The 26,014-nt window shown below is 42.7% G+C and overlaps 1 protein-coding gene across 2 annotated transcripts in view; it reads left to right on the top strand.

Moving 5' to 3' along the window:
- Window positions 1-20,670, top strand: part of arhgap35a (Rho GTPase activating protein 35a) — a 78,785-nt gene extending 58,115 nt beyond the window's left edge. For both annotated transcript variants that reach the window (XM_037775182.1, XM_037775181.1), the window contains exons 3-7: window positions 4,062-4,203; window positions 11,127-11,204; window positions 13,509-13,640; window positions 15,106-15,211; window positions 16,645-20,670. In XM_037775182.1, the coding sequence (XP_037631110.1) occupies window positions 4,062-4,203; window positions 11,127-11,204; window positions 13,509-13,640; window positions 15,106-15,211; window positions 16,645-17,137 (951 nt within the window). In that variant the 3' untranslated portion in view covers window positions 17,138-20,670. The remainder of the gene's footprint in view (window positions 1-4,061; window positions 4,204-11,126; window positions 11,205-13,508; window positions 13,641-15,105; window positions 15,212-16,644) is intronic.
- Window positions 20,671-26,014: the final 5,344 nt, after the last annotated feature.

The following is a 26,014-nucleotide window of genomic DNA, read 5'->3' on the forward strand; positions in this document are numbered from 1 at the left end:
TTTGCTTCCTTCCTTTCATTCTCTCATATTCACAGTGTTTGTCTTCTCTTCTTGCTGATTCATACTTTCTGCCTCTCACATTCCTGTCACACTCTTTCTCTCTCTTTCTCTCCCCAATATGTTCTCCTCTGCTCCTATCTCTCTATCCTCAGCCTCCGTCTACCCCTCTCCTGTCCGTCTCTGCGCTCACACGTGTTGTGACGATAGTTTTGACCTCACTCTGATAGCCTTATCGGCCTGGTATGCTGTTCATTCACACACATGGCGTGGTACAGAAGTGTCAGCTGAATAGGAGTTACAGCCGTGTACGTTGTGGGTCTGTGATAATTACCATGGCTGTCAGTGGGGTGGAACAGGAGGGGGATGATTAATGTTATCACACACTCGGCGGTAATGTCCAAGTACCTGCATGAAGGCTGTCGTCTCACATCGCTCCTGACTGCCTATTAAACCACGTTATTTCTTTTATGCACTAACTGACTTGGCACATAATGAACTCAATGCCATTTGTCCTTCTGAAAAAGTGTGCAAGGACAAACAGACACATGTTAGCAAGCCCCCGTAGCTCCTGACCTTTACCCGACCCTGTGCTCTCACCCTGTCCTTTGAGGGGGGGCGAGTGGGATCAATAAAGTATCACATGACACACTATTAGCCTTGTTTCAAAAACAAATCCCCCAAGAAAATAGAAGCCAGCAGATTTTAGATCAGTGTCGCCACCGTCACTCTAATTAGTGCCTCTGATTTGTGCCCTACAGCAGGTCTGGGATCTGGATATCCGCATTAAAGGCCATTATGGTGTAATTGTGGTTGTAGTGAAGTGATCAAGTTCCATCACCTGTTTTCTAAGCAGCTGTCTCCAAGATAAGAGTCCATTTTCAGTCTGCTGCAGCCTGAAATCCCCCCAGGATAACTGGCATGTTATTGAGTTATTTGGTCATCTCAGGGAGACGTGTTGTAGCAGCGACTCAGAGTTGGTATAAAACCAGCCGTTCCTGTTAGGGGCTTGTCAGGGAGTCAGATTTTCAGTTGGTCTTAGACTGAAGATGTGGGTTTATGCAGTGTTAACACTTCCCTGGTCAGAGCCGTAGGGTACTGTCTACCACTCCCGAGTCGTGACGGGTTGGAACAAATAATTGAAACTAGACTCTGAGCCTGTTTTAAAACCCCTTTTTACCTCAGGCAATGACCAACTGTGTCTCTGTCCCGCCCGCCCTCCCTCAGCGAGAGGCCGGAAACATTTCCTCTTTCTCTCTCTCTCCTGCAGCCTTTTTTTCAAACCTCCTCAGCCAGCAAGAGGAATGCTTCAAATTCCTCAGTCACCTAGTTCCAGTCTGGTGTCCTCGTACAAGAAATAAGAGGGAGGGAGACTATCAAAGAAAAGGAGAAAACACAACCACAGAAAGAAAATGAAATGGAGCTGGAGAGAAATAAGAGTTCTGATAGAAAACTGCTATTTTTTGGTTGTTTTTATATTGCGGCTTTGTGTTTCGGCATCCTACAGCGCACTGTGTATGTAAACGCTCACCATGGTGTCTGTATGTTATTATTAAGGATACATTTTGTTTGTCTTTTGTGGTAGAGGTTTTGTCTTCTCAGCGCTGGCAACGTATCCTGTCTCAGTCAGCAACTAAAAGGAGTGGCCAGAAGGCAAAACTGCAGGGGGATAAGACAGTGAGAGAGAAAAGTGGGTGGAAGAGAGGAGGAGGAGGAGGAGGAGGAAGAGGGGGGTATAGAGACAGTCTGCTAAACTGAGATAGGGCACAGATATACAACACAGTCAGTGTGATAGAACACAAATAAATTATGAGCTGCTACTTGGAGCTAAAAAACCAAGCTGGCAGCGAGTTACTGTACGGCTCTCTACCACCACAGAGGCCGTTGTCTTGTAGCGTCACATCTATTATTACTACTCGCCCTTTAATTCAATTAAAGACTCATGTGGGTGTTTTGTGCACACATTCACATGCATTATTATGCGCGGATGTTCAGCTAATAGCCACAAGTGTAAGGATGTCTGTACGTTGAGGAAAGGGAGCGTCACGGAGGGATCTGGCAGGGCAGCAGGGGAGTTAGCCGGGAGCGATTAGTGAAGGAATTCCAGTTAGGTATCGGCTCATAGAAAGATAACTGGGCAACAGTTGCTGGTTTTGCTGAGAAAGTCTGCAGTTATTTTCACCTAGATGTGTTTCAGCAAAGAGCCTTCATCAGCATCTCTGGGGCCTTGCTGAATGAAGTGTAGACTCTTAAGCCAGTCAGCGTTATCGAGTTATCTTTGACATTTTGTTTTCCCGACACTTGAGCACCAGTAAGGAAGCAGCGACAGTGCCCTTTTTCTATAGTTATTATCATAGAAAAACACCTTGGATGGATGGTAATGGATCTTTGAGGCCAATCCCAATATCAATACTTGAGAAGACTATAACAATATATTGACCAATATTCTTTTTTTTTGCCTGAGTAAAGATATTTTGCAGCTGAACAATAGGATTTATTATAACAGCTGACCATAACAGTAAATATAACAGTACATTCTGGATGTTAAAGGGATAGTTTGGATGTTTTGAAGTGGGGTTGTATGAGGTGCTTATCCATAGTCAGTGTATTAGATGATGGGCCGGCACGCCTCCAGTTTGGAGAAACAAAAGTAGTTAAAATATTGTTAATATAGTGCACACTTAAACTGATATTGATTTTTTTAGGTGAGCTTTTCTTTTAGGTGGCTAAAATACGTTTCTCTGTCGGCCCTGTCCACAGCAGTACATTGCGGTAACTCCTGTCTGTTTCTCCAAATTGGGGTTGTGCCAACCATCATCTACTGTAGGTAACACGCTGACTATGAATAAGCACCTCATACAACTCCACTTCAAAACACCCAAACTATTCCCACATTAAATATAAGTTATTTTGAATTGTAACTGTAAAAAAAAACACATTAAACAAAACCATAATAAATTTAAATTGAGAAAAAAAATCATATACATAGGAATGCTGCCAATAAAACATTTATTGTTTTAATTTCCCTTTCCATCTCTTTTAGGTATCATTTAACGTACTCACAGATAATGTTTTATCTGTAATAACCACATATCGGCCGGTAATATCGGCCTGCAGATGTATCGGTCAGGCTCTTTTAGGTGGAAGCCTAATGAAAGATAACGTAGATTAACAACAGAATAAATTCACTAACGGTGTAGAAAAAGTCCAGGTGAGTCTGTGTTGATCTGCTCAGTCTTAATTAGTGTTTCCCCGCTTGTTTCCTTGAGCACCGCTGTGAGCGAGTGTGTGTATATATGCGCTATCGAAGATGTTTGGTGGAGTGCAGCGAGGCCAGTATCTGGAGCAGAGGGCACGCCGGGCTCCTTCTCTCTAATGAGCACTCCTCTGCTCCTTTTTTCCTGTGTCTGTCTGTCAGGCCTGCAGTCTGTGTGCCCAGCCAACCATGCATCCCTGCCTCACCACCCAGCCTGCCAGGGCAGAGCCTCAGGGGGCTGACAGACTTACTAGAGATCCAGGCCTCGGGGGCCTTCAAAACATTTCCCACTGAACGCCATTAAAGCGCAGTACAATTACTGCTGATGCCTCGGCCATACGGAGGCAGACAGAGGATGCTGCAGGAGTGCATTAGAGGTCTCTTAACTGGAGAATAACAGGAGTTAGAAAGTAATTAAACAATGAATAAGAGAGTTTGATTATCGGAGAGCTGCAGTGCAGTAGAGAGAGAAACACAGAATGGTGAAGGAAGGAGGATGAAGAGATATGCACAGAGCAAGGTCCAAGTCAGGAATGTTTCATTACTTATCAGGTTTGAAGGAATGTGCGGGATGGGTGTGTGTGCATGTCTTTTTGCTCCAGTACATACTAACATAAACACACTTTAAAAATAGTCTTTTCCATCTAAATCATTTCAAGAACAGTGCCTCTAGGCTTTAGTGTCATTGTGGAAATGGGTGCCTATGTCAGCAATGTCAATGTCAATCAGGGTCAAATGATATTACATTTTGGTCTCTGAGTGCTCCCACCAATCTGTTCTTTCCTCTCGATTATTTTCTTTCTCCCAGAAACCGCGACCCAAACCCAGGCATTCCATCTCCAAACCCATCGAGAGCAACTACTTCGGTCTGCAGCTGGCCACCGTGGTCACCCCTGAGAGGCCAATCCCGGTGTTCATCGAGAAGTGCATCCGTTTCATTGAGACAACAGGTAAGAATCTGTTTTTACTTTACTTTACGGATGCAGAACAGGCTGCTGTTTTCAGTCATTTCAACTGTTTTCAAATCATTTCAAAGGATCCATTCTGCCTCTGCGTTCGCTATACCTGTCTCCTTTGAGCTCCCTTTCTTCTATGTCCCTTTTATTTTTTTCCTTATCTTAATCCTCCTCCCTCCCCGGTGGGATTGTTATATACCGTGGTCTTCGTCGCTGTGATGATTCTGTGGTCGTCCTTATATCACACGCAGCCTGTGCTTTCTTTCGTGTCTCCCTCACTCTTTGTTCAGGTTTGATAAATGGTAGTGCTTTGCTGAGCTGTAGGCTTTACAGTGGGCACCTCCAGGGACATGAACCAGGTCAGGGTGTTTGATAACCTAAATGGTTGTCTCATAAAAGTAAAGCAAAATAAGATGTGATAAGATCCACCGGTGAAGCTAGTTCCTTATTTGTATATAAATATTGTTTGTGTGGCAACTCCCAAACTGGTTCAAGTGAAAGCATCAAGCAGATCATGCTGACTTCTGTTTCCAGTGGTTACAGTCACAGTGTTATGTGTTAACTTTAAAATGAGCCATCAAAGCCTCATTCAGATCAGTGTGATGATGAGAAAAACCAAGGGGGAATTTAAGCGACAAATAAGTTTGGCGTACCGTGACTTCTCCTTGCAAGCCGTCACTTCTCACAAGCTGTGGTGCTCTTCTTTGCCCTCTCTCTCTATCAGGCTCTCAGATGAAGCCTGTGATATATCATGTAAATAATAGGGCTGTCAATTTATTAAAATATTTATCGCAATTAATTGTGTGATTGTCCATAGTTAATCTCAATTATTCGCAAATTAATCTTTTATCGAATTTTTTTATCCATTCAAAATGTACCTTAAAGGGAGATTTGTATTTAATACTGTTATCAACATGGGAGTGGGCAAATATGCTGCTTTATGCAAATATATGTATATCTTTATTATTGGAAATTAAGTAACAACACAAAACAATGACAAATATTGTCCAGAAACCCTCACAGGTACTGCATTTAGCATAAAAAAATATGCTCAAATCATAACATGGCAAACTGCAGCCCAACAGGCAACAACAGCTGTCAGTGTGTCAGTGTGCTGACTTGACTATGACTTGCCCCAAACTGCATGTGATTATCATAAAGTGGGCATGTCTGTAAAGGGGAGACTCGTGGGTACCCATAGAACCCATTTTCATTCACATATCTTGAGGTCAAGGGACCCCTATTTTCTAATGGCCATGCCAGTTTTTCCTTGCCAAACTTCAGTGGAAGCGGAGCATTATTTAGCCACCTTCACGACAAGCTAGTATGAGATTGTTGGTAACATTGGATTCCTTAAGTTTTTATAGTTTAGTATGATGCCAGTATCTTCACCCTAGCTTTAAAACTGAGCCCGCTACAATCATTATCACATTAACTTTGACAGCCTTAGTAAATAATAAAATAATTATTTAACTATGGCAAGTTTTCTCTTGAAGCTTTTTGGGAACAGGTTTATATCCACACACCCCCCATACCTCCTCTCCTCCCTTCCCTGAGAGTACTGGTAGCACAGATGTGGTTGGATAGCCTCTCTTAACCTTGCTGCCCTGTTGCCCAGACGCCAAACCCCCTGCCAGGCTGTCCTGGTGCCCCACTGCCCCGGGACGGCCAGCTTGCCTCTCAGTCTGCCACCAGCTGTTACACTAAACCAGAGGCGACTTAGTTCAGGGTCCATGAGTGTGTGTAGATATCAGTACATGTCTCTCAGGAGTTTAGATACTGAAGTTATGAGTCATGTTTTTATTGTTTAGTTAGCTGTTTAATTGTATTTTCACCAATTTTTAAACATAATTTTTACATTACATTATTTAAACAGGGTCTAAAAATCCTGGAATCAACCCAACAAAATTAATGAAAATGTACACTTAACTGCTTAAAATTGCCTAGTTTTCATTACCGTCCATAAAGTGAGTTGCATGCGGATTTGCCAAAACATTGCCTTCGCTCGCTGACATGTCGATGCATTCCACTGTAATCTCTGTCCTGATTAAAGACTCTGTATTTGTGGATTACCGCGGCGGCCTCACAAAACATCCACCGCCTTCCTCTGTGTGGGAGTATACAGTACTGTAGGGGCAAAGCTCTAGATAACAAGGCATCACGTTAGATTTCAGGTGTTAACTGGAGCAGTCACGGCAGCGCTTAGTTCCGGATGACGGAGGAAAAAACTGGTTGAATATATACAGTACATACACGCTGGTGTGTGCATACATGGGGATGTTTTCCACCTCTTACCCTCACTCACTCCTTTAATCCTCTTGTTTCCTCCTCTCTTCCTGTGCCCTTGTTTCTCCGCTGCTTTCTCCGGATCCAGTCATCCTGCTCCCTCCGTCTCCACGAGTACCTTCACTTGTCAGATTTGATTTCTTTCATCTTCTTCCTAACCCATATTTCTATTTCTCCCCCTGTCTTATCGTCACCTCTCTCAATTCACTGCATTTTCTTTCCCTCCTGCTACAGTATCCCCTCCTTCTCTTCCTCCCCTCCTCCTTCATTGCTTTCTCTCCTTCCCTTTGTGAGCATGCTGTGTGTGTCCGGGTGAGTTTTCGCCAGGGGGTTGCCAGGTAATGTTCCGCCCCATAGCTCCCTCCTGTCTGATCAATATCACAACGTAGGAAATTGGAAGAATGTTTGGGCTCAGCTCTTTTCCACGTGTATTTAGCTCACTCCCGTGTTGTTTATGTGCATTTGTGAGAAGTGTGTATCCTCGCACATCCCACAGTCACAACCAATAAGAGTGCGCGAGCAGAAATGCTTTGTTTGCATACTAACACATGCAGTATAGAACGGCACACCCACGCAGAGAATCAGTGCGACTGCGAGGGGAAATGAGTTACAATGTGCTATTTAGCCTCAATTGTAGTCGCTGCAAGTCAGACTTTACTTATCCCGTATCTGCGTCTACAATCTGCGGGTGTAATGACACTCACGGGAAATCACCGTACGGCGCTGACACTATGTTTGTGACTATAGTGTGAGCTGATAATGAGTGACATTGCGACGCTAACCCTGGACCTGCAGCTTTGACCTACATCCTTCCTCTTTTGCCTCTTTTTCTCAAACAAAAATACTCACAAACCAAACCCAGCGACCCTGCCTTTATTCTTATCTGTCATAATCCTCTTTCAGTCTATAATGACCTTGGTGATGAAAACATTTCTTTTTACCCTCAAGGCAAAGCTGAATTCTTGATTTACTAGTCAGAGAATTTTGAATTTGTGGATACAACAACAATATTTTCTTATTTTTTACACATTTAGAGGTGTATTTCGGTGATACACTCGAGGCACTGAAGAAAAGCCTGTTTTTCTGTTTTTATATTTCTATTGAAAAGTCTCATTTCTTTGTTGCTTCTCTTAATTGTGCTTCCCAGCTCACTCCCTTTGTCCCTGAGAATAATAGGAGTAAGATGTGGTATTTTGTGTCGCATTCTGAGCTTGTAGAGAAGCAGCTATATAAAAATCAATCCATTGTGACTGCTGTTATCTCCCCTCAGCTCTGGCTTTCTCTCGCCGTGGTGGTAGCCGCAGTGTGTTCTGCTGCTCACGGGGGTTGATGACTGCGTGTTGGCGTGTGCAGGCATGTCTGCTGGCCGTATGAGCCTCCATAGCGACATAAAGGGCAGCGCCCAGACGCCGCCTGTTTTCATGGCGAACTGTGAAATCAGCCGCTGGGGTCTGGGGGGGCTGATGTGGGATCAGCTGGAGTGTGTTGTCAGACAGTAAGGCACTGTAAGAGCATGGCCGCTAACTGCAGGGGTGGTTATCGCTCTCAGAGTTGTGTGTGATTGCAGGTTCACCACTTGAGTGTCGCTGTGAAGTCACCACAGATGGTTGTATTTCTAGGTTTCTGCTAGGGCTGTCCCGAATACCGTTATTTTGGGTTTGAAGCTTCGCGGCGTGGCGTGGCGTGGCGTGGCGTGGCGTGGCGTGGCGTGGCCATCTCCCCTGTTTTAGTGCCCGGGACAGTGCTGCTGCCGCACTACTGTAGACACGCACTTCTACACACAATAAACAGCGATACACGTCTGAGAATAACTAAAAGCAATGAATGTTGAATATGAATAATGATTAATATTGTGGGATTATTCCTTTTTTTATGAGCTATACATTATTATTACATGCTTATATATATTTTAAAAAATTAAAATTAAATTCGAATACTGATTTGGAGGTTGATTACCATGGCAACGGTCAAAGCTTTGACGCATAAGCTCGAGAAGCTGATAAAAGTAATGATTTATATAAGTTATCAGGACTAAAGAAGACGTTGTTAGAGGATGCAGGAAGTGCTCTTATTTACGTTGACCCCAGGAAGCTCTAGTGCTCTGTTTGACCCCAGAGGAACAGGATGCTGTTGTCCGTTTTGCAGAGCTCCCCTTCCATCATTTCTATCATTGTCAAACTCTTCTATTATATACTCACCTTCCCGATGCTTCGTGGCTCCTCATCCATTTTTTCATTCTCCTGCAACCTCCATCTTTGATGTATTTCGTTGTTTCAAACACATCCCTCTATATATCCCTCCTTATCTTAATCCCTTTATTTTTTCTCATTCTCTCTTTCATCAGTCCTGACCCTCTCTCCTATGCGTCCCCCTGCTATCTTTCTCATACATGGGTGCTTGTCCTGTTTTGCCCCTCTATCTCTCCTCTCTCCCCCCCCACACCACCACAGCTCCACTACTCCCCTATCTCTCCTCCCATCCCTGTTTTCCTAGTGTCTGGCTAGAAAAGCTTTTGTGGATAATTGATTGGTAGAAGAAGGAGATCGATGCCGTATGCCTTGACTGAGAGCTCTCTCATTTCCTCCCTGCCTCTCTCTATCTCGCCCTCTTTTTTTTCTGCCACTCCCTATCTCCTTCACTCCCTCTGGGTTGCTCTTTGTCTCCCTGAATCTCCACCGTAAAGTGTGAACGAAGAGAGAATTTCAAGGGCAGCAGGTGGAACCTTATCTTACATAAATTGAAAAAATATTAATGAAGAAAAATCAAGTGAGCTTTCTCTCTTGCACAAGCTGTTCACGTGCCATTCGCTGTCCTTCTTTGACTTGTGTTTTCCGTGTCTGAGTACATAGTAGTGTTGCGAAAATACAAGACTAAAGGTTATATTTACTAAGCCTACTGCAAATTGCACCACCACTATTCAGTTCAAGGAGTATTTAGTAAGACTAATAGATGTGATTATGCTAAATAAGAACCGATGCTAGGCTGTCGGGATTGTTTTCTGCTGCTGAACATGAAGTATTTTGAAAACCGGACAGTTTTGAAACTGCAATTTTGCTTTTTTTTCCTCCATAAAATGAAAGTTATACAGCATGTGATTAAATATTAGCTCAGTTAGTCAGTGGTTGTCAGCTCAACAAAAACATCAGTGATTGAATTAATCAGAATTATGAAAAATCAATGTGGGAGATTTGTGTTAGTTGTTGAAACTTTGAAACTGTCGGCTATTGGATTATTAGATTATAATAGGATGGATATTTGCTGTAATGAAATCCAACAGACCTCCTTAATAAGTGTTTAATTGGCTGCTTCAATCATATCACACTCGGCTGCACCTGCTGCGAGCCATTAAAAGTCTGGGAAAATAAATATTCAAGCAGGAAGGCGAGAGAAACCGGATGGCAGAACTTGTGTGAAAAATAGCAGACTGTTGCATTCCCTCTCTGTTGTCTTGTGTTGTTAAAGTGATGAATGGGGAGCTCTTGTTAAGTCACCTTTTAATTCGCTGCAGTGTTCTTTATTGCTGTCACTAATGTGTTTATGTTGTCTGAACTATCAGATGGGCCGAAGTTAACCCTCTTAATGTGCCGCTAGTCTCCTTATGTGTGTGTGTGTGTGTGTGTGTGTGTGTGTGTGTGTGTGTGTGTGTGTTCAATAAAACAGCGCCACTGATTTTACACCTGATTTTTCCAGATGTTAAACATCAGACACAGTCTCTTCTGCTTCATTGGTCATTGGGCGTATTTTGCACCTCTAAATAGAAATGCCTTAAAGTAAATATTACAAGAGCTTAGGGCTGCAACTATCAATTATTTTCATTGTTGACTGATCTGTTGGTTATTTTCTCGATTAATAGATTAGTTGTTTGGTCTATAAAATGTCAGAAAATGGTGAAAAATGTCGATTAGTGTTTCCCAAAGCCCAAGATGGCGAATACTCAAATGTCTTGTTTTGTCCACAACTCAAATATATTCACTTTACTGTCATAGAGGAGTAAAGAAACCAGAAAATATTCACATTTAAGAAGCTGGAATCAGAGTATTTTAATTTTTTTTTCTTAAAAAAATTACTCAGATTAATCGATTATCAAAATATTTGGTGGTTAATTTAATAGTTGACGACTAATCGATTAATTGTTGCAGCTCTACAAGAGCTCAAACATGCACATTTTAGCGTTACTACTTTTCTTCCATTTTCTGCTACAACACCTCAGTGCAGCCCTTTAGAAAATATGGACTCAATTTGACTGTTTAGTGTCTAAAGAAAGGAGTAATTATCCTCCTCTGAATGAAGTTGAAGCATATGGTATCTGCAGTTCCTCAAGTCATTTTAAAGTGTGCGGCTGCTTATGTAGCGTCAGCTTGTCACAGTGCACCAGTGGGCTCTTAGCAGGCCTGCAGGAGTGCTTTATGGCTTTAATAAATAGTGCTAATAGTGTGTCAAGACAGAAGGGGACATAGGGAGAGGCCATTAGAGCGGCCTGCAGTGACTCTACTTTTTCAAACCTTCAGAGACCATGTATACGCAGCAGAGATCTATCAAAGGTGGCGATTGACCAGCTACTATAAATACTCGCAAATTAAACACATGAAAAGTGACCTAATAACATTCATCTCTCTCTCTCTCTCCTCCAGGGTTGAGCACGGAGGGCATCTACAGGGTCAGCGGGAACAAGGCGGAGATGGAGAGCATGCAGCGGCAATTTGACCAAGGTACGTGACTTTCTGCTTACAGTACGAGCGTACACATGCTCATTCTCGCTTCAGTTGTACACTTACAAGCCGGGTGTGAAGAAAAGGCCACAGACGTGTGTCTGCTTCTATCTATAACAAGCCTGGATCCCCTTAATTAACCAGGGAGCACTAATTCTACAGAGGGGATTGGCCTTCGCTTCCTTTTAGACCGTAGCGCTGCCTCCTCCATCTTCTACCTGCGTGCGTGCGCATGTACAAGTGCTCTCAATGTGTGCCTCCATGCGTGTGTCTATCTGCTGTGGGCAGTTAATTACCTCCAGATTGGTTTGGTTAATGAAGCATGTCGCTGCCCAGATAGATAGCGGCGCAAGATGGCCTATGTATGCAGGTGTGTATGCAGGCGTCCACGCCTGGTTCAGGTTAAATCCAACACAGGTAATCAGAGTTGAAGCCCCGCGTTGAATCATTTTGAGCCTCCGGCCAATGGGACAAGACAATTACAGGTGAAACTACAGCGTAGGTGTCTCATGGCCATACTGAAGATGGCACTTCATCAGCCTCCCTGAAGATTCAGATAACTCATTACAGGAGAAAGCAGCACTTTGGAAACTCTCAAAATGGGAGCTCTCCTCGGACTGTTCAAGAACTCACTAACCGTATCTGTATTACTTTTTTCTTGCCTCTCTTTTTTTCTACACATACTACCTTTGTAAAGTAAAAAGTTATCAGAAAATGGCTTTTTTAATTAAGTCTCTTGCTCACACAAACGCACACACACTCTCTCTCCACTAGAGTGGTGTTGCTGTCTGAGGCGTCTCGCTTTGCTTTCTAAGTGTCTGCAGTTCATTCTACTTTTATTAAACAGAAGGATCCTATGCTATTACCAAATATGCGATTTTTTTATTTATTCATATTGATTAAATGATTGATTGAACAGTCCTGTCTGTGCAGGCGTGTCTACGAGTTGTGTGCACAATCCAAAACAACCACGAGCAGTGAATTATACAATAAATGGCCGATATGGATAAAAGCCTCAAACACAAGTGTAATCTTGTATTGTAATATCTCATCATGATTGAGTACATTTTCTGGAAAATCAATAACCAGGCAGGAATGTCAGTTTTTGATCCAGAAAATGTAATAACAGACTAAATCACATTGATGCAAAACTCATATAAAAATCCATTATTTCCATAAAACACTCCTGTTCATTGATTTGTCAGGCCACCATGCTGTCTTGTTGAATATGTGCAGTTTTAGTTCCGCTATATGGCAGACCGTTAATAATAATAATAAATCATTTTTATGTGGTGCTGTTCATTGTACTCAAAGATACTTTACAACACAACAAAGCACAGAAATTACAAAATAAAAAGTCTACATCAGGGAGATCATCTTTTCAACTTTTTGTTTACCTTTAATTATGTTGGTACAATTTTGATGTAATTGTTCCAGACAGCTACCCTTATGTAAATTCGCAGGTGGACCTTAAAAACAATGTACCCCTGGTATAAAACAGTATAGCAAAATCTAACAGTTGACAAATATATATTATCTTAGGTTATTAATTACACAGCTTTGTTGAATACTCGATTCTGATTGGTCAATCACAGCATTCTACAGTCTGTTATTTCTCTATAGCAGACCGTTGCTATGTATAACAGACCGTTGCTATGGACGCAGTTCTGATCTCAGACATTAGAGGACCATTTTTGTGTCAAATTATTGATTTCATAAGTAAGTAGCTGTGTAATAAGCAGGATCATGTACAGCTAGCGGGTCATTGTTGTCAAATAACCCCTTCAGGGCGATGCAAGACCCTGCCGCTTTACGTCGCCCTGTTGGGGTTTATTTCACAACAATGACCGGCTAGCCGTACATTATCCCTTATATAGCCCAATCCTTGGTTGAGTCAACATTTCCAAAGCAGCCACCTCTCTTATTTGCCGTATGTAGAGCTGTCCTCGAACAAAGAAATTCTTAGTCGACTAACACTCAAACGATTTCGTTGACAAATCGATTAGTTGATTTAATCAACAAATCTGTGAAACTGAGTTTCTCCACAAAGAATCACAAAAAAGACACTTTAAATCTTGTGTTTACCAGAGATGTGTTTCTTGGAAATAAGTCATTAAGCATGAATAAAGTATACAAAATGACTAATCGACTAAAGAAATCTAAGTCGACTACACCAAAACGACCGATTAGTCGACTAATCGACTAAGAAGGGACAGCCCTAACTGTATGCATGTAAAATTGTGACGGATATATGTGTGTTTTGTACTTCACATGTCTTATTTTCCATTTCAATAATGTTTCCAGACCACAACCTGGACCTGGTGGAGAAAGACTTCACCATGAACACAGTAGCCGGAGCCATGAAGGCCTTCTTCTCTGAGCTACCTGAGCCTCTGGTGCCCTACAGCATGCAGGGAGAGCTGGTGGAGGCCTTCAGTAAGTCCTGGGGGCTCCGGGGTGAGGGGGGGACATGGGGGAGAGTGCAGCACAAAAACCCGAGGTGTATTGGATTTTGCCTTAAATCCTTTCCCCTTCTTTGTAACTTTTCTTGAACCTAACAAGCAAAACTCTTGCAATCCAAATCCATCCATGGGGAGAATTAGATTTGCCACTCGGTGAGGAAAAAGAGGACGGAGAAGGAGAGAATATTTAAGGCTTCGGGAAGGAGGATGCGGGGATGATTGCACATGATGGAGGGATGCAGGAGCGCCGTGGATAACGGGGTCTGGATGAAGTCATGAGAAAACAAGTCATATGTTAGATAAACGAGGGTGCTCCTGCGCTCTCCGCGGCCTCTCTTTTTCTCTTTGTGTCCTGTAATCTGTCGGAATGGAGATTTAAGGCGTAGCTTAGTCTTGCATCGCGCCGGAGAGATTTACCCCCGGGCCGCAAGGCTGCTGTCACTCACTTGAGCTCTGCTGTGTGTTTTTTTTTTTTTTTTTTACGGCCCTGGCGAGACTCTTCAGCCGTGACAGAGACCTGATAAAGCCCCTGCAGCCTGTGCCACAATAGAGGGAAAGAAGGGAGAAAACAGAAGTTTAGAGGGAAGATTCATTCGGTTGAAAATAGCAAATTGCACTCTGCATTTTCAGAATTTGAGCCGTCAGACTGCAAGGTGGGGCAAAAAAATAAAAGGGACACAGAAAAAGACGGGCGGGTGGATTTTAGCACATATTGTCATGGTGACGTTACTTTAAACAAGCTGTAAGGAAGTTGTGTTTTGATTGCCGATGATGGATGTGCAGCAGGAGGGACTGTGTTAAGTCATTAAATCTGTTTTTGATCCACGTTGACCTCATTGTGGGAATACAAACTCAAATTCTCCTGACTGTAAATCATGTTTGCGATGTGGACGAGAACATCTGCCGTTCCCACTGCTGCTCTCTGCCTCGCACACGCACACACACACACAGGATGGACTGTGTTAGCCGGTGACGTCAGCGTTTCTGACTCACTCCTCGCTGCCATCAGGCTTAACACACCCAGTGTGGATGTGTGTGTTTGTGTGTGAGTTGCTGTAATCTGTAGGACATTGTGATGGGTGTATTTTTCTCCTCTGGAATGTGTGTGGTCTTTGTCTGCTGATTTTTTTTTTTTTTTTTTTAGTTTGGAGTCCTTTTGAATCGTGTGTGTGTTTTCATGAGTGCGATGTGTGAAACTCGTACTGTTGTAGGATGAAATCACTGTGTCCTGGCATGGATTTTTTGAGAGCTGAATCCAATTGCTTTCACTATGCTCTTCAAACTCTCCTCTTCTCCATTGTACTCCCCCCCCCACCCATCCCTCCTCATCTTAACTCTCACTCCCCTCACATCTTTACCACAGATTCCCTTAATCTTTTCTTTCAGCCACTCTCCTTCCTCCTCTAACCTCTCTCGTCTCTCTCTCCGCCACCATTCAGAGATCAACGATAGGGAGCAGCGTTTCCAGACGATGAAGGACATTCTGCGCCGCTTCCCCAAGGAGAATTACGAGGTCTTCAAATATGTCACCAGCCACTTGAGCAAGTGAGTGAGTGACGGGGTCGGAGGCGGCCTGACAGCCGCGCTGACTACCCCCGCCGGTCACCCAGTCAAATGACCTAGCGGTGACATCACCACAGCTAGCACACTGACAGAATAGAGGTTGTTTTACTCAGGCTGAGTCATGATCTGTGTTAAGGGAGTGTGTTTTTAACGGTGACTACTGTGCTCCAAAAATGCCAGGAAAACTTGTAGTATAGATCAGTGGTTCCCAACCTGTGGGTCAGATGTCCCAAGATAAATCTGAGGGGTCACAAGATTGTGGGTCAGAATAGCCAGAAAATCATGCTGGCTTGCATACTGCAAAATGCGACCGGATGTAGTAGGACATCCTGGTATTTTTGCCATACTGCATTTGAAATACTATGTATTGGGACATACTAAATATTTTTCTGGCATACTAAATAGTATGGTAATATTGGTATTTGAACACACAGCAGCATGACGAACATGGTAAACATTACATCTATACAGTACATCAGCATGCTAACATTGTAGGCATATAGGATTAGCATTGAGCTTACAGCATCACAGAGCCGATAGCATGGCTGTAGACTCTTGTGGTTATATTATTTTAAAACTATTTTCATATCCTATTAATCATTTAAAGGGGACCTATTATGCTTTTGTGCTTTTTCACTTTCCTTTAGTGCGTTATATAGTTTTTTGTGCATGTAAATGTTCTGCAAAGTTAAAAAAAAAGCAAAGTCCAGGCCAAAGGGAGTTACTCTCCCCCACAGAAACACTGCTCCTGAACTGCCTGAAACGCCTTGCTTGGAGTCCTGCCTTGTCTTCCGTAACGTGGTGATGTCACCAAGTAATACATTTGCATAATCCCTGGCTAGTGGCTAGTTTGGCACGCCCTCAAACAAAGCTAGTTAGAGCGGAGCTGGAGCGGAGTCCAAAGAGGCTTTGTTGAGCAATCACAACAGAGTGGGCCAGCTGACCAATCAGAGCAGACTGGGCTTTTCGGGAGGGGAAGGCAGTAGCTTAAATAGAGCGTTTCAGACGGAGGGTGAAAAGAAGTGCTGCAGCACAGCCGCTATGAGAAAAATAAAGCTTTTTTTTTACATTGAAGCACGTAAACATGTTCTAGTAGAAACCCAAAATACAAGTATGCACCTGAAGATAAGCATAATAGGTCCTCTTTAAGTAACTTTAAAGCAAAAGTGCTAAAATATTTTATCGTTCCAATTTCTCCAATGTGAGGATTTTTCACTCTTCTCTGCTTTATATGATCTTTGGGTTTTGGACTGTTGGCTGGGCAAAACAATTTGATGAAATGACTTACGGCTCAGGGAAAATTATTGGCACATTATTCAATAATGAAAATAATTGTTAGTTGCGGCCCGACAGTACACAGTAAACACCTGAGTCGATTGTTAATTTCACCTTTTGTTTTTTTTTGTGTTGCACAGGGTGAGCCAGAACAACAAGTTGAACCTAATGACCAGTGAGAACCTGTCCATCTGTTTCTGGCCCACACTGATGAGACCAGACTTCACCACCATGGACGCCCTGACCGCCACCCGCACCTACCAGACAATCATCGAGAGTTTCATCCACCAGTGCGCGTACTTCTTCTACAATCAGCCGCTGGCCGACGGCCTCCCCGGCTCCCCCACCTCTTCGCTCTCCTCCGGGGGAGGAACCTCGGCCTACTCCTGCATGGCCGGAGGCTACTCGCCCTCGCCGACTCCGTCCCCGACTCCCTACGTCCTCCCCGCCACCCCTCCCGTCATCCCACACTACGGCCCTCCTATCCACCACCATCACCACCACCACCATCACCTCCATCAACACCAGTCCCCACCCCACTCCCCACCCGCTACTCCCCAGTCCCCCATCCCAGCCCTGCTGCCGCCCTCCCTGCACCCCCATCACCCTCCTACGGAACAACACACGCTGTGAACCAGGGATCAAGGGAAAGAGGTAGAAGAAAAAAAAAAAACGAAGAAGACGGATAACGAGATTCAGAGAGATTTAAGGGTTTAGAATAAGAGATTTTGAAGTTTGGGAAGAAGAAAAAACGAGAACAGGAGGTAGGAAGAGAAGTTTGGAGAGATTGAGTGAGATGCAGTATGTACAGGGAGAAACCTACATGTTTGGGAGAAGAAGGGGGCGTTCGAGCCTCTTGTTGCTTTTAGAAAAATGGGACACACAAGGCAGAAAAGGGGAACACTGAAGAGCCTCTGAACTGGCGGTATGATCTTCCTCCCTCCTCACCACTTTATCCCTTTGTCTCACTTCATCTAGGCCCGCCCTCCTTGCCTTATAGAGAACCTACACACTAATGAGTGAGATGATGCCAGTAACTGTTAAAGGGACTCAGGGAGGGACTCGGAAGTCAAGTGGAAACTCTGTTATGTTGGGATCGCTTCACCACACACACACACACACACACACACAAACACCCAGTGGCCAGCGTGCCTCCGACAACCATTCTCCTCAATCCCTTAGCCTCTAGCTGTGCTGGGAATTTTGGCGGACGGCGCACGTTTTTTTTGCAATCCGACCTAACCAACTGTACTGACCTGGGAGGCTGCGGCTGGTACAACGTGGAGCAGACAGCGAGTCCTGAACACATTGTTTGTTTATTTCCCCACTGTACAGAGGACAAGAAACACGTGTTACTACTCACCCGACAGGATGTTCTGACATTCCTATCTATCAACCCCTCTCACGGCTACACGCACGCAGACGAAATCAGTAGAGGCAGTATGCCAAGCACAGAAAACAAAAAAAATCTAAACCAACCGGATCTGTTAGGCAGTGAATTGGAGCAAAGGATTATGGGAACTTTCACACCCTCTGCATTGTGGGAAGGCTCCTCCCAGTTTTCTGTTTGCTCTCTCTCAGTTTGACCTTCAACCTCATGCCCTGTCTTTGTAAACACATGAAGAAAACAGCGTATATTAATTAGTCTAAATCGTGATTCCAACGCGCTTTTTATTCTGTCCTTCATTTGACAAACGTAGAGAAACCCGGGGCCTATCACTCAACGCGTGGCCTTGTGTGTAAGTGTCTGTGTGCGCCTGTATCCATGCCTTTTTGTTTTACCTGAATTTCCCCGCATTAGGCAGATAGTGGGAATAATTCCAGTGTTGGACCTTCACCTGTCATGTCGCTTCTGTTCACGCTGTGGCGCTTTTAAGAGCGAGTCGGTGCTGCAGTTTCCACAGTGAGGACCTTGTTCAAAAAGCACTTTTCTGAGCACTTTTGAAGGCACATTTTAAATTGGAGCTGCCATGACATGACAGCCACCGTTCACTTTATTGTCAGTCCACCCTACTCTCTCTCTCTGGGAGCACACCACTGCCATCTAGAGGAAGAAATGGGTATTGTAGCCATAACCTCACTTCCACTACTGCATGGGCGTAGCAGCATTTTCCTCCTGTGGTTTGTGCAGCGTCAGATCCTCTTATAGGTGCATTTATTATGATTTTTCACCACTGTGTGTCAGGTCAAATTAACTTTAGAGCTCATGAAGTGTAAGAGTGTAAATAAAAGAACAACAGCAGTTTTAAATCTGGTGCAAATCAAATGAGATTAAATAGATTCGGGCTCTGCTCTTGCAGTTGATTAGACATGCAGTGAACAAAATTGCCTCTCTGTCTTTGTTGTTAGTTTCCACTTCACCAAAGCACTCAGCCCTTTTGTAAAAGAGTGCATACCACTTCCCTGACGCCAGATTTGAGTGGAAGGAAATGAAGACTTGGGAGATTGAGGCAAAATGTAGCATTACAGGCCAGAAAGTAAGAGCTGGAAGCGAGTCTCGAGTTTTGACAGGTGGGGGGGCTTTTTATCGTTGGAAATAATTGGTAACCACTGCTCCAGTCAGCACGCTGTCCTCTTACGACGCAGTGTTATGCCTCTGGAAAGAAGACTCAAACCTGCTCTCCGTGGACTCAAAATAATAATTTGCAAGAGTGTAACCACTACACCAGAGTCCCCCCGCTGTCACTGTCATGCCACCACATCTCCTAGTAGTCGTTCCTAGTCCAAGAGGGTCTGGGAGAGACAGCAGACAGAACAGACAGTCCATTCATCCGTCTGCATGACTGCAACGGAGCATCACAGAATTCCTCGGGCCCGGCCTGCTGTTACCGTAGAAACCAGCGAGATGGGGCTCGAGGAAGAATCGCTGAGCCCTGATCGAAGCAGCTTTTGAAGTGTGTGTGCGTGCTTCTGTGAGCTGGAGAAAGTGTGTGCACATGTGAACTTATGCGTGTTAATGTTAAGCAGATGCTCACCAAGGTCACTTCTTCCGTTTGACACTGAATCTCTGCATGTCTCCCCCCAGACTGTCCTCTCTGCCCAAAAGGAAAACCTTTTAACCAATCACTGAACTCTTAAAGGAGCTTTTATAAGTCTACACTACCTATTTACCTTGTGCGTGGGTGTACGTGTGTGTGTGATTAGAGGAATTAAGAGTGTGTGTTTGGGTGGGTGGGTTGGTTTGAGCTAACATGCTAGCAAGCTGTGCTTGGCAGACAGCCAGACACCAGCGTGATCCAAATAAACGTGAAGGAGAGGAATGCAGTTCTCCTCGCGGTCATTACCCCGCTGTGTAACCCTGTTAGCTCGTCCAGATTACACACACTGATCCTCAGAGAAAGTGTGAGAGAGATGGGGGGGAGATTGGGAGGTAAGACGGACAGCGAACGGGTGAATGGGATCATTATTTGGGAGACGGAGGGAGGAAGGAGGGGCGACCACTGGTACTTGTGTGTGAACGCCGGCCAGTGGCGTTCCCCGTGTATATCAATGTGTTAATACTGAACTGACTGTGAGGCAGCCAAAGACTGTGGAAAAAAGGGTCGAGGGAGAGACGGGAAGCAAAGTGACAGTTTAGAAGAACAATTGAATTTAAAAATGTGACTTTGGTTCAGCGATAATATGTGGCTGCATTGCTTTTCTTTTTCATTTTTTGTTTATTTTTTGTTTTTGCAACAATGGTGACAGATGTCTGTTAAGTTAAAAATGAGAAACAAGCAAAACTATATTCAAATGGTTGTTTATTGGTATGTTAGGGGGTCTAACACTTTGCCCTTTAGTCAGTGGTGATAGAAAAAAAAAGTTTCTTTTTATGTTTTATTTTAATAATTAAAAAAAATACAAAGCATTTTTTTTTTTTTAACAATTTCTTTGTGAACGATTGAGAGAGCAGCCCAGTATAGTGCATGATTTCTTCCCAACCGAGGAAGAGGGCTCCACCACTCTCACTATTTAAGAGATGATAAAAAAAAAATATTAAGAAATAATGGGGAGGGGGAGAAAATAAAAATAAAAAAATAAATGAAGTACTGTAAAGTGAAAAGATAACATCAAACAAAAAAACTGTCATTATTTGCTGAGTATGGTAATTTGTCTCAATGGGAATGGTGTATACAGCAAGGCCTTATGTGATCTGTATCATAGTTAATAAATCAAATCTTGTAAAACTTCTGCCTCTTGTCTCTTTGTTACACATGAATGATTCATGACACGTGGAATAGATGAGGAACATCCTGATCAGTCTGCAGTTAGTCTAATGAATTCTTAATCAACTTCTAAATTTAAATTAACCTCAACTAAGCTCTGGAAAAGCTAAATGGACCCTAAGTTACGTGTTTACAACATCAAAAAAGAACTTATACATTGCTATTCATCAACATATCATAGCTCTGATCACTATTCCTGTGAGGCAGCACATCCAAATTTCCAAAACCATTGTTTTTACCTGTGGTTCCCAACCTTTTTGGCTTGTGACACCATAAAACGAAGAGATGTCTGCATGCAACCTCTCACCATCGGCTTGAAGAGGTAATATCAGCTGTTAATTTAAAGGTGCGCTGTGTAGGTTTGGTGGCATCTAGTGGTGTGGTTGCAGATTGCAACCAGCTGAGTACCCCTCCGCTCACTCCTCCCTTTCCAAGACTGCGGTAACGTGAGCCACTGAGTGCAAAACCGTGATAACGCTATTCGCCTCGCTCAGAGTCCATCCTTACCATAATAACACAACTTTAGGATCAACGGAAGTCAGACAGTTTTGCACTCTGTGGCTCACGTTACCTCAGTTTTACAAGCGTGTCGGAGAACTACGGTGGCCTTCAGGTAATGTAAAAGCGTGAAAGGCTCTCTCTAGAGCCAGGGTTTGTTTTGTCCGTTCTGGGCTACTGTAGAAACATGACGGACTCTGTGAAGAGGAGTATGTAGATATGAAGGGTTCATTCTAAGCTAATGAAAACACAATGATTCTTAGTTTCAGGTGATTATACACCACTGTAAACATAGTTATGAATATTTTATTTCTGCTAATAGACCCCTGAAATGTTACACTGTTCCTTTAAAGAAAAATATATATATAAGAGGAAATTCTGATAAAATTAAATTAAATTTTATGTAGCATAATATGTTTATTCTTCATTTCAGGATGCCTGAAAAAAAATGTAATAAAAAGAGATTTCAAAAATTGCTGAAGAGTAGAATCACGCAGAACAGTATAAACAGTGTAGTGTGAAAATAAAGTTGAAATATTACATACATGTTATTCAGTGGATTTTGATTTTGCAAACCAGTCAGCTTGACAAATTAGAAATCTGTCCCTGCTTACAGCAAACATCCTCAGGCAGATTTTTCATCATATCCTCACCTGAACTGATTATTAGTGATGTAAACTTAAAATCTACCTATTCAGCCAGGCCTTTGATTAAGAATGGTTATTATTTTAGTCACTTATTTTATAGTATTTAAGTTGTAAGATTTTCTTAGATTTTCTTATTTTATTAATTACTTATTTTATTGTATTTAATTTGTATACTTTTATTTTATTAATCGATTTTTTTATTTTTACTATTATTGTTATTAAAGCTTTTAATTGTATTTTATTACTTTTTTATCATTTTATTATCTCGTGTGCATTGGTCTCAAATTGTCAAATTATCAAATTGTTGAATTGTTTTTGTCTTTTCTGTTGTTTTCACAGTTTACACTTGTTCTGTCTCATTATCAGTCATTGTCAGTCAACTGTGAAGCACTTTGAACTGCACTAACCTGTATGAAAGGTGCTATACAAAGAAAGTTTGATCGATTGATTGATAAACTCCTTGCTAAATCACCTATATGCAGTTTTTGGGTGGAGGAGCAAATCACATTAAAACCCTACTCACACACACTTACATATAATACACTGTACAAGACAAATGGGTAAAGAGCAATTTCCATCAGTTTGTGTAACACTGTTGCCAGTAAAATATATTAAAGGTGCTATTGATAACATTCGGCCACTAGGTGTCGCCCTCTGCCTTCCCCATTCTGTTGCTTTCACTTCACAACAAGTGGTTGCCAGTTTGTTGTACAACCTGCGTATTTTACGGTCAAGTGAGACTCAGAGAGATTGTCATGTCAAGTGATAAATCTTAGAGTATGAAATCATTTTGCAACATGTAGCTATAGGCCTACATTAGATGTGTGTGTGAGCCGCGCTGCCCTTTTATCAGTATTTATCCATTTTTTCCACACTAACTGGCAACTTGATTGTGATTCCAACATCGTTTTACTAATGGCTCACAAGCCTTGTTGGACGTGGGAACTGAACATCAGATATCTTCCACAGAGATAAACAAAACATTCATTTTGAAAATGATGACAATTAATCGTCTCTTCCGTTAATTAAACGTTTCCAGGAAAAGATATACTTTTATTTGCCACCTTTCTAAAAGCTTTGTGAATGTATTTGTTTTTTTAATTATTCGTCTACATAAAAATGTAATCAATATGACTTTTAAATAGAAAATAGAAGTATTTACAGTCACAGTGTGTGCATTACTGTTCTAAAAAGTTTAGTTTCACACAGCATGCAAGAAGTTTTTTTGCTGTGTTTTCTCTTTACACTGTTGAAGGGCCACCAAAACCACATGGGAGTGACCAGACAAGGTCACGGCGGCCCACGGGACTCTGCCGGTTTCTGTGCAAAGCGGGCCCCGAGAAGGGCTCCTCCCGCCTGTGCCATTTTCAGGGTGATGTAGCCTAAGGACTCGGGTCCCTGTGAGGGCGAATCGAGGGCCTCGCTGCCATTTCATGGTGCCCTCATCTGACCTTTTCATTGAGTCAAACCAAAGGAAATCCATGTCCGTGACCTTTGTGGTGCATCTCTTCTCCATTCTGGCACAGGAAGAGAACAAAAAAGAGAGAGAGAGAGAAAGCGGCTGATTGGGAATGAAAAGGGCAAACCCGTGTGCACACAGGACACACGACCCTTGAACTCTAACCTTTTATGAAGTGTCATGAGGGAGCGAGCGGTGTGGGGATTTGATTGGAAGTCAAATATGGGTATACTGGAAACCCACTCAGGGTTAGCCAGGAATGCCATCCACTAATACGAGAGGTTGGAAAATGAGACAAGAGAATATTAGAGCTCCATTAAGCCACTCAACTAAATCACATCTCATTTTTTTCTTTAATAAAAATGTCTTCACAGGGCTGTTTCTTCCCCCTCTTGTGCATACACAACCTCTCCACTAGGAGGCTGACTTGCCCCACATTACCCATCATCCACTACCTGCTCTGCTTGTATCCTGGTGAAGGCACAGAGAGAGAGAGAGAGAGAGCATGGACCTCTAATTGATTAGGTTTTAAGGTTTCTGAGGATGTCAACAGTGAAGACGACGCTTTAATCCGGTGAGATGAGTGCGTGAGACGAGCATCTGAAGACGTTTCTCATTGATGTTGGAAGCTCCACTTTTCCTCCTCTCACAGTTTGAAGTTGGAGGAGGGAAATAGGTTTGACTAAACTCCAGAGATTGTGCAGAGAGGAGGAGGAGGAGGAGGAGGAGGAGGAGGAGGTAAAGTAAGCCGCAGGAATAAAGACAAAGAAGTTAATTTGAAGCCATTGTTGCTCTGCATTAGAGGCGTGATGTGCTTCTTTAGTGACCAAAAAAAAAGAGAAAGTTCAGAGGTAGACAGAGGAGGAGGATGAGGAGGATGGAGGAGGAAGGGGACATATATATGGAGAGGGAAAAAGAGACCGGTCTTATGATGAGTCGAGGCACGTATCTGCGCTCAACCGTGTCTTTCTGGGCTCGGAGCATCGCAGCTGCGGCGGCGGGTATTGAATTCAGATGCGAGGAGGCCATGCTGCCTCCTGCCTCCACATCCCCATCACGGCTCCTCTACAGGCCGCTACAGGTGGAAATGCTCTTATCAATACGGACTGTCCGAGCCTGACTGCAGGCCGATCCGTCTCATTGATGATTTTAGGTTGCCCCTGAACCTCCTCTCTCTCTCTCCTCCCAGAGGAGAAGCATTGATTAATGTCTGGGTCACACTGGTATTTCCATATTGATGGCTCGATTGATGACGGCGCTCCAGGAACAAGCCGGTATTGACCAGCTCTGGAAAGTGATCATGCGTTTCAAATGGCTGGGCGGATGTATTTATGCATAATGGGCATATAATGAGGGTTAGATACATGTGGTGGTGGTGGAGGCACAGGTGATCATCAAACATCAAGTGCATGATGTAGGCTTCAAAATATAGCTTATGTGATCAATATTCATACAATAACAACAACAACCTGTACTCTCACTACCATTACTACTAATGCAATTATTATCAGGCCTTCTGTGTGTAATATAGTGTGACATTGTGTATTTTTTACCATTCTTTATTAGTATAAAAATGATCAAATAAGATCAAACTTTATTGATCACCAGGTGGAAGTTTTACAGACAGCAAACAAACCTGTGAATCAAAGATAAAAAGCCAGAAGGTATAGTGTGCATGAATGTAATATATTCTATATGCTATGTCGTCCTTGCCCTTAAAAGGTCAGTTGTTGCAAACCTGGCACAGGTGATCATCAAACATGAAGTGCATGATGTAAATCCAGCTTATTCTATTCAGCAATGCTCTGCATCCTGTGATCAATATTCCTACAATAACAATCTGTACTCTCACCACTAATGTACATATTATCAGGCCTTCTGTGTATAATATAGTGGGACATTATAGCATTTTTACCATTCTTTATTATTAGTATAACATGATCAAATAAGATCAAACTTTATTGATCACCAGGTGAAAGTTTTACAGATGGCAAACAAACCCGTGAATCAAAGATAAAAAAAAAAAGCTATAGCCAGTAGGTGGTAGATACGTTTCAAATGGCTGGGCAGATGTATTTATGCATAATGGGCATATAATGAGGGTTAGATACATGTGGTGGTGGTGGAGGCACAGGTGATCATCAAACATCAAGTGCATGATGTAAAAATACAGCTTATTCTATTCAGCAATGCTCTGCATCCTGTGATCAATATTCCTACAATAACAACCCGTACTCTCACTAATAATGTACATATTATCAGGCCTTCTACGTATAATATAGTGTGACATTATAGCATTTTTTTTACCATTCTTTATTAGTATAAAAATGATCAAATAAGATCAAACTTTATTGATCACCAGGTGGAAGTTTTACAGACAGCAAACAAACCTGTGAATCAAAGATAAAAAGCCAGAAGGTATAGTGTGCATGAATGTAATATATTCTATGTGCTATGTCGTCCTTGTCCTGAAAAGGTCAGTTGTTCCACACCTGGCACAGGTGATCATCAAACATGAAGTGCATGATGTAGAAAAATATAGCTTATTCTATTCAGCAATGCTCTGTATGCTGTAATCAATATTCCTACAATAACAACCTGTACTCTCACTACCATCACTACTAATGTACATATTATTAGGCCATCTGTGTTTAATATAGTATGACATTGTGCTTTATCGCATTTTTACCATTCTTTATTA

Source organism: Sebastes umbrosus, chromosome 7 (assembly GCF_015220745.1).
Source record: "Sebastes umbrosus isolate fSebUmb1 chromosome 7, fSebUmb1.pri, whole genome shotgun sequence".
Lineage (NCBI taxonomy): Eukaryota > Metazoa > Chordata > Actinopteri > Perciformes > Sebastidae > Sebastes > Sebastes umbrosus.